Source organism: Lycium barbarum, chromosome 12, assembly GCF_019175385.1.
Source record: "Lycium barbarum isolate Lr01 chromosome 12, ASM1917538v2, whole genome shotgun sequence".
Lineage (NCBI taxonomy): Eukaryota > Viridiplantae > Streptophyta > Magnoliopsida > Solanales > Solanaceae > Lycium > Lycium barbarum.
In genome coordinates, this window is record NC_083348.1 from 88,616,512 (window position 1) to 88,625,678 (window position 9,167).

Consider the following 9,167-nt stretch of genomic DNA (forward strand, 5'->3'; position numbering starts at 1 on the left):
TCTTTTTGGAGTATGTCATAAAATCAGCTACTTTTGAGTAGTTGCTGACTAGCTGAGTAGCTGGGATCAGAAATCAATTTTAGAGCTTAAAATTAATTTTATTAACCTTTTTCTAATTGTTCTGTTTCTGTGAATAATGGTTCTTCATGATCATTTAAATTTTGAAGTATTTCTTTACACTGTGTTATAACATTGTTTACATGTATCCGTGCTTTTGTGTAGTTGATGAGTAGCGAAATTTAATGTAATGGAAGTACTTAGTCATATGAGATTCAAAGAGGAGAAATTAAGAAGGGGAAAGCATATGGTTTTTTGGAATATCGATCTTTAAATAATAAAAAGGAGAAACCGATGTGATTATTGGTTTCAATCTGCCCAAGTTCCCTTCCTCTTTTACCTTTCCATTGTACTTTATTGACGGATTAATTCCATCAAACAAAATATAATTAGACAACTTTAGCTTACATATGCGGATACTTTAAATAAATTTTTACATTATTGATTGGGTCATTCAGAAGATTTTTACTAGTAATCTTTTCTGAAATATTGGATTTGTAATTTTTTAAATAAGACAGATTGTCTGCTATAATAAGTAGAGATAATTTAATAGTGTAAAAATTCTTCATAATATCAGTATTTATAAATTAAAAACTAATAACTAAAATGGATATAAAAAGAGAACGAAAAGCAGTTGTCCTCGAATTAACTAAGCCCAACTAATATTCAACCTTTTGTGTATTTATCGCACGAATGTTCTTATTATTTATATTTCTTTATATGAAAAAGTTTAATTTGCATTCATTGAACTATCCCTGGCATGCATGCGCCGTGCCTTCGTGGCTAATCATGTGCTTTTTGGTTTCTTCTTGTCGACATTCTTTTCCCCTGCCTTTTTCTTTTATATATATATATATATATATATATATACACACACTAATATATATTTTCTCTTTTTCTTCATTGCTCAATTTTTGTGAGTAAGTTCGAGTGTTCGACCAGGCAGCTATGGACAACTCTCTTGTGATAGCAATTGTGAATAAACAAAGGAAACGACAACTAAATTATTAAAGTGATTGCAAATTAATTGACCCCAATTTCATAATTGGTGGCTCTCAATGCCGTAATAAAATGGGCGAGGAGTAAGGACTATTCTCATTTCTACTCCATATTTAGTTCCTAGTTAGTTTCTAGCTATATATAGATTCGAACTAGTAATGTAATAGGATTGATGGCGACTTGTGACTGTATATACATCGATCGTTGTCATCGCGGGACCATTCTTAGTTCATTTTCTTTCTTCTACTCTTTTTTTTTTTTTTGGTAACTAATGATTCATATTACCAGGGTAAATATTTACACAATTCATGATCAGGACCCTCTAGAGACTAGAGTTGGACATTGAGCCCCAACTTCTAGTGCATCAAACCACAAAAACAAGTAATAAACTCAACCCATTACAAGCTCCTATCAGCCACTGTTTTTGGATAGAAATTCAATTCTCTTAATCTTTTTGCAAGTCTTGGCTTCTTCTCTCTTTTGGAGGGTATGTCTTGTATAATCTGCTTAATCAATGTCGCTTCAGTCCTCTTCTTCTGCTGGAACACTCTCATATTTCTTTCCTGCCATGTGTAATGTATACTGATAGAGCCATCCTGTAGATTTCAGCTTTTGCATTGCTCCCATATGCATGTTGGTTTGCCCAGCTTTGCTGTTGATCCCAACTATACACCTGCCTATGGATTCCCTACCATGCAAGTAGTTTTTTCCACACCACATGTGCCACAGGGCATTGAAAGAACAAATGATTATTCCTTTTTGGGCTATTCTCACACAGTGGGCAGATTGGATTGCAGTTAATGGACCATTTGATCAGTCTATCTTTAGTTGCTAGCCTGCCATATATAGCTAAGTAGTGAATAAAGATCCACCTTGGACAACCTTGGTTGTTGCATAACATAGTCACCTCTCAGCTGGTTATATATTTTCCTGATGGAGAATGTTGTCGCTTGAATGTTGTCTCTTGAAGAAATTCAGCTTGATTGATGCCAGCACCCTCTAAGTACTTGTATGCTTTCATGATTTTCCTTATGACCCAAGATGCCTGTTTTGCTTTTGTGCTCCAGATGTGTCCAACTTTAATATAGTAGGCATGTACCCATTGTATCCATAGTTTGTCTTTCTTCTTGCACAGGTTGCAGAGATATTTAAGAATTGCAGCTTTGTTCCATATAAGTATGTCAGTAATATTTAATCCTCCTGATGTCTTTGATAAGCATAGTGTTTCCCAGGCTACTAATGCCTTCCTTGATTGTTCTGCACTTCCAGTCCAGAGGAACTTTCTATAGATAGATTCTATTTGTTGGATGATTTTTTTTGGGAGGACAAATATTTGTTACCAGAAGGTTTAATAGTTAGCAGGACACTTTTAATCAATTGCAGTCTACTAGCATATGAAAGGAACTTAGCAGTCCAACTGGTGATCTTTCCTAGCGTTTTATCCAACAAGGGTTGACACTAGCCAATGGAGATTCTTTTAGAGCTTCGTAGGACCCCTAGATATCTAAAGGGTAAGGTGCCAGTGGTAAAACCTAGTGTTTGAGTGATTCCTTGTTGTTCAACAGGATCCACACCCCCAAAATAAATGCAACTTTTGCTTTGGTTAGCTATTGGGCCTAATGCCTTTGAAAACAGTTGGAAAGCATCAAACAAAAATCTGGCAGACCGCAGATCACCTCTATAGAATAGTAAAAGGTCATCAGCAAATCCTAATTAGATAAGGTTAAGTTTTTCACATCTGGGATGAAAATTGAAATCAGGATTTTGTTTGAGGTTTTTCAAGATCCTACTCAAGTATTCCATTGCAATTACAAAAAGAAAAGGTGATAAGGGATCCCCCTCCCTCTTTTTGCATCAAAGGGCTTAGCAGGGTTTCCATTTATCACTATGGAGTAAGAGACTGTTGACACACAAGTCATGATCCATCTAACAAAGATATTAGGAAAGTTCAAACCACACAAGACTTGTTCTAAGTACACCCATTCTACTGAGTCATAGGCTTTTTGCATGTCAATTTTGAGCATGCACCTAGGTGATACTCCCTTCCTCCTATACCCTTTGACTAGCTCATGACTAAGTATGATATTACCATGTATAACCCTCCTAGGTACAAATGCAGCCTACTCCTATCTATTATATTGTCCATAACTCCTTGTAATCTAGAGGTTAGCATCTTTGAAATGATTTTATAGATAGTGGTGCGGCAAGAAATAGGTCTGTATTGTTTTATGGAGGTTGGATTTTTGACTTTGGGAATTAAAGTGACAGATGTGCAGTTAATGGCTTTAAACATGATGTTTATGTCAAAAAAATGCAAAACAGCTTGTGTTACCTCATTTCCTCTAGTTGGCTAAACTTTTTTGAAGAAGCATGAGTTGAATCCATCTACACCAGGTGCCTTCATATCATCTATGTCCTTGAGTGCTTGGTACACATCTTCAGGATTGAATAGTTTGATGAGCTCAGATCGTTGTTCTCTAGTCAGTGTTGGCCAATTATTCAGAATTTGAGGTTGAATAGTTGGTACAGATTGATTAGCTGCCCCCAAGAGAGTTTTGTAGAATCCCAGAACCTCTTATTCTATGGTTGTTTCTATGCTCACAGTGGCCCCACTCTCAGTTTGGAGTGTAATAATCTGGTTTTGAGCTTTCCTGCATTTAACACTAGGAGCCCGTTTGGATGGGCTTATAAGTTGGTCAAACCAACTTATAAGCCCTTTTTAGCTTATTGTGGTGTTTGGGTATTAACTTAAAATGCCAAATTTAAGTCAGAAAGTTCTTAAAGTCACCCAAAAATGAGAAGTTGGAAATCCTAACTTTTTTTTTGGATGGCTTAAAGCCAGTTTCGTTGACCATGGAAATTACTTTTATATCCCTTATATTTTATTTTAATTCCCAAAGTGCCCTCACAGCTAAAGCCCTAAAATTCACCCTCATTTTTTCACCAACAACGCAGCCTCCACATCTCTGTTCATCATCATCTACAGCAACGCATCATCATCATCCACGATCTCTGTTCCTAAAAAAGCTTCATCTGATTACTCTGCTTGGATTGCTAAACAGATTTTCAATCTTGGTGACTATTTGAGTAAGTTTTTTGAGCACCCTTTTTGGTTTTTGTTAGTTCTTGATTGATGGGTCTCGTCAAATCTGTATGGAACTTCTATTATTTGATACTCTAATTAACTTTTCCTAATGTTGCTGAGTTTTTGAGCAGTTTTAGGGAGAGAGATAGCCAGATGATTTATTTTTTTTTTGGATAAAGATTGCTCCTTTTTTGGATTATTATGATTGGTGGAGCTGAATCTGCTTCTGGTTTTTTTTTTTTTTTGAAATCAAGATTACTCCTTTTTGGATTATTATGATTGGTGGAGTTGAATCTGCTTGTGCATTTTGAGGAGATAGACTTGTTAATAAAACTTATAATCTTGTGACCAATTATCAAGGTTTAGGAAAGACGTCAGAAGATTCAGGAGTCGGGCATCAACCTAGTTAGTTTTTTGTTCTGACATCCCCTGCGAAATGAAATTAGCACTCATCATTATCCTATGTTTTAAGCAATTGCTTTTAGACTTTCTTGTGATCAATGATGATTTAAAGGGAGAGACACTTATCATTTTTCAGTGGATAGAGGTGCAAGTGAGTGGTCCCTATACTTAATTGTTAAGTTGACCATATTATGCCTCCATATCAGACTGAATGTCATATCCTCCAACTAAAGTAGAATAATTACCACTTAATATTGTAAGTGATATTGAATGTTATTTGTTCCTATTTTGATTCTTTATGCCACTTTGCGGTTTATTTGCTCCCCTTTTTTAGTAACATATACCATGAGTGAACTAGTAATTTTCATTCCGCTATTATGGTTATAGCTGGTGAATTGACTCCTTGACAGATGACTCTTTATGCCTTAAATAATCAGCATGATGATGACTATTCCAAGTAAAATGTCATTATGATCATGTTATATCCAATCTGTTATTGCAATGGATTACTTGAAGAGTTGCTGCCTATATTTTCATAATGCACCAGTAGACAGCAACTGTGTTTTGTTTCCGACAGCAACTGTGTTTTGTTTTGCTGCATTTCTTCCATCGTATGCAGGTTCAACTGGGGTGGTTCCAGAAATGAATGGACCAAAAAACTAATAGCTGGCAGATTTTAAGATGTCACCATCCGTTCTTCAGTCTTGTGTCAACCCACCATGCTGAGCACTTTAGATCTTTTAGTTGCTATTAGCTTAAGGTCTTTCAATTATGGTGATGTGTTTTATTTTTATTTCTGAGTTTGGAACTTGACTGCTGAAACTTATTGTTATCTTCTTTCTGAGGTGGACTTAAAATTATAAAACATGTCAGAATTTCGATATTACAAATGCACTTGTGCTGATCACTGTGTTTCCCTTGTCTCTTATTTAAATGATTCCTCATGTCAAAACTTGCTGGTTCCAGCCTCTTCTGAAGCTTCTGGCTACTGCTGCGGCTGCTGCTGCTGATGCGGCTGCTGCTTCCACTTCTTCTTTTGATGTTGCAGAGTTCATGAACGTTTATTTCTCCTTTCTTCAGATTGTTTATATTCAATCATGCCGGAAACTAGTAAAGCACGAAGTAATGCTAAGTGGGATGATGATGCCAACATTAAATTTATAGATTTGTGTGAAAATGAGATTAGACAAGGACGTAGACCACACACTCATTTAAATAGAGATGGATGGAACAATGTTGTTGAAGAATTCAATAGAACCATGGGAAGAAACTATGATAAAAAACAAATGAAAAATCATTGGGATAACATGAAAAAAGATTGGATCCTTTTTAAGAAGTTGATGAGAGGGGAGACAGGTTTAGGATGGGATGCCACGAAAAATACAATTATGGCAGATGATGATTGGTGGGAGCGAAAAATTAAGGTACATCTCTCACATTTTTCTATATGTCTTTCTTTTTTCTTTCATTGCTAAATTGCTTGGTTAGTTTAAAGTAGTTTTGATTTTTTTGTTACAGGAGGATGATCGATACAATAAGTTCAGGAAAATAGATCTTTCACTTATATGGTATCGCTATAATGCGTTGTTTTCTGATATTGTTGCTACTGGAGAAAGAGCACGTGCAGCGAATCAAGAACAAATGTCTGGCATTGGAGTAGATCTTGATGAAGAAGGAACAAATAATATTGGTGGCTATGACAAAGAACACTTTATCAATCCTAGTGATGAAGGGAATGATGAAAGTGATGATATACAGAATGTGGATTCTATTATGTTTCCTAAGCCGTCACTTAAAAGACGAGGTTCAATTGATGATATTGGCACTAGCAATCAAGTCAAAAAAAATAAGGCAAAATCTGGTGCTACATCATTGAGAGAGGATATACACTCTTTAGTGGAGTTTATGTCTACTAAAAGCACTGCTACATCCCATTCGGTAGATGATCCCGTCATCGATAAGTGTATGAATATGTTGGAAAAATTTTCTGATATTCCTGCTGGGAGTGGAAAGTACAACTATGTTTGCAACATGTTTCTTAAGAAGGATGTACGTCAACTGTTTCTTAAGATGGAAACTGATGAAGCTCGGAAATCTTGGTTGGAGTATAACTATCAGTTACATCTTGAGAAAATGGGCTGATTGTGTTGCTATGGTTAAATGTTTTTATTGTTTTTGTTGTACGTGTAAACTTTATGTATTGTTAATGTTGTGTTGACGTTGTGGTTGTATCCTTAGACCTTATGGTTATTGTTGTTGTGTTGGCTTTAATGAATGTGGAAACTTTATGTATTGTTGTGGTTGTTTTTCTTTGATGGAATAGTAATTTGAGATTTGCAATGTGATTTTCCGAAGATAGATATGAGTGCATTGAAATGATGGAGTTTCTAAAAAATCTTGAAATTGGGTTGTTGTAAAAACTTTCATTCTTTACTAATTTGAGTCATTTCCATTTTCAGTTAAATGGAGAGTTGGGATATTAGCAATGTGGTATCTCCTCATTTAAGTGATTTGTTAGATGACGAAGATCAAGAACTAGAAGAGATTCGGAGAGAGCAAGATGAGTGGATGGCTTTATGTCGTATAACAGGTAAATACATTTTAATGTATTGTGAAAAATACTTATGCAAAGAACCTTGTCGTACATCAATGCGCTCTGGAAATGAGTTTATTAAAGAGATATTACGAGGAAATGAGACTCGTTGTTATGAAAATTTTCGACTGAAGAAGGCGGTGTTCATTGATCTATCCAATGACCTAACTGATAAATATGGGCTTAAACCCACTCGTGGAATGTTTATACATGAAATGTTAGGCATATTCTTGATGACTTGTGCACATGGAGTTGGAAATCGAATGATACAAGATATTTTTCAACATTCTGGAGAGACAATTCATAGACACTTTCATAGTGTTTTAAAGGTCGTTTGCAAGCTTGCAAGAGATATTATTCAACCACATCCAAATTATAATGATGGTTGCGATGCTCACAAGCCATGTAAACAAAGATATCTCCCTTTTTTTAAAGTAAGTAACCCGTTTATGATAATTTGTTATTCTGCATTGTATCTTTACTACCCTTATATAACAAAATCTTGTAGGAATGTATTGGAGCAATTGATGGCACACATGTTAAAGCTAGATTACCGCAAGGTCAAGAGATACCATATATTGGACGTAAAGGTTATCCGACTCAGAATATTCTCGCCGTTGTTGATTTTAATATGTGTTTTACATTTGCATGGGCTGGATGGGAAGGAGCAGCTCACGATAGTCGTATATTTGCTGAGGCCCTTCGTAGAGAAGAGCTCAACTTTCCACATCCACGTGGAAACAAATATTATCTAGTTGATGCAGGATATTCACACATGAAAGGATACATGGCTCCATACAAAGGAAATAATGTAAGATATCACCTAGCTGAATTTCGCCGCGGTGCAACTCGACAATTGCGAGAGCCAAGAGGACGCATTGAGAAATTTAACTATTTACATTCTTCTTGTAGAAATGTAGTAGAGCGCACATTTGGCGTTTGGAAAGCAAGATGGTCTATTTTGAGAGACATGTCATACTATCACATTGACACACAAAGGGACATCGTACTTGCTACTATGGCCATTCACAATTATATTAGAAAGAAATGCAATGTGGATGATGCATTCCAAACAGCCGAGAATGAGAGCTATATTCCATTGGTTGATTCTAATGATATTGGCACAACTTCAAGAGCTAACAATGTAGATGTCGAAGATGTAGGAGAACAAAATGATGTCTATTGGATGGGGTTTCGTGATATGATTGCTAGTGACATTTGTAATGCTTGATGCTTGTATTATATGAATATTTTTCACTTTTTGTATTTATAGTGGAGTGTTTTCGGTTGTATTAGCACTTTTATTTTGTGTCAAATTCTCCATCTTTGACACCCGTGATTTTTAGTCAATAGTAGAGTAATATGGTTAAATAGTATGACAACCTTAGTCATTTGTTGAAAATTTTGCAGATTAATGATGGTTGCCAGTGGAGAAAATGTGGTCAGAAAATGGCAAAAGAGAATTCATATTCACGAGCTTATTGTTTTTGCACAGGGCTGCTGGAAGAATAAGAAAAAAGCACATGTCTGAAATTATTCAATTTCATCGTGGAAATTACCGTTTATTGGATAAATATATAGTAATTGGTCAGCAATTTCTGGATTGTAATGAACACTTTGGTAACATTTATAACATGTTAAATTCACTAATAGTTTTTATTTTTTTAAAATCACACTGCTATAAATTTTTTAAAGACTATACACGAGAAGGACATTTTTATAAATAAACATTTTTTATAATTAGTTCTACAGAATTGCCTTCACAAGAATTTATAAATGAGCATCTTTTAAATCAACTTATTATGGTGTTAACAGCTTTAAGGGCATTTCAGTCATTTTGACATAAAATAAGTGCTTAACAGCACTTATTTACCAAACACATCAACAACTTATTTTCAGCATAAGTACTTTTATCCAAACACTCAACTGCTTATTTATAAAAATAACTTTCAGCACTTAAAAGTTCTAAAAGCACTTCATACATAAAAGTCATTTTTTTAAGCCCATCCAAACGGGCTCTAGCAAAGAAAT

General features: G+C 35.2%; 2 protein-coding genes across 2 annotated transcripts; both read left to right on the plus strand.

Annotated features, from left to right (window-relative positions):
* The first annotated feature begins 4,163 nt into the window (after window positions 1–4,163).
* On the plus strand, window positions 4,164–6,793 carry LOC132624837 (L10-interacting MYB domain-containing protein-like). Its single transcript, XM_060339562.1, has 2 exons — window positions 4,164–5,967; window positions 6,062–6,793. The coding sequence occupies exons 1-2, from the start codon at window positions 5,641–5,643 to the stop codon at window positions 6,683–6,685; spliced, it is 951 nt and encodes a 316-aa protein (XP_060195545.1). The 5' UTR covers window positions 4,164–5,640; the 3' UTR covers window positions 6,686–6,793.
* A 213-nt stretch (window positions 6,794–7,006) lies between these two features.
* On the plus strand, window positions 7,007–8,367 carry LOC132624622 (uncharacterized). The gene is made up of 2 exons (XM_060339370.1): window positions 7,007–7,570; window positions 7,645–8,367. Exons 1-2 carry the CDS (start codon window positions 7,007–7,009, stop codon window positions 8,365–8,367), a joined length of 1,287 nt encoding a protein of 428 aa, XP_060195353.1.
* The last annotated feature ends 800 nt before the right edge of the window (window positions 8,368–9,167 follow it).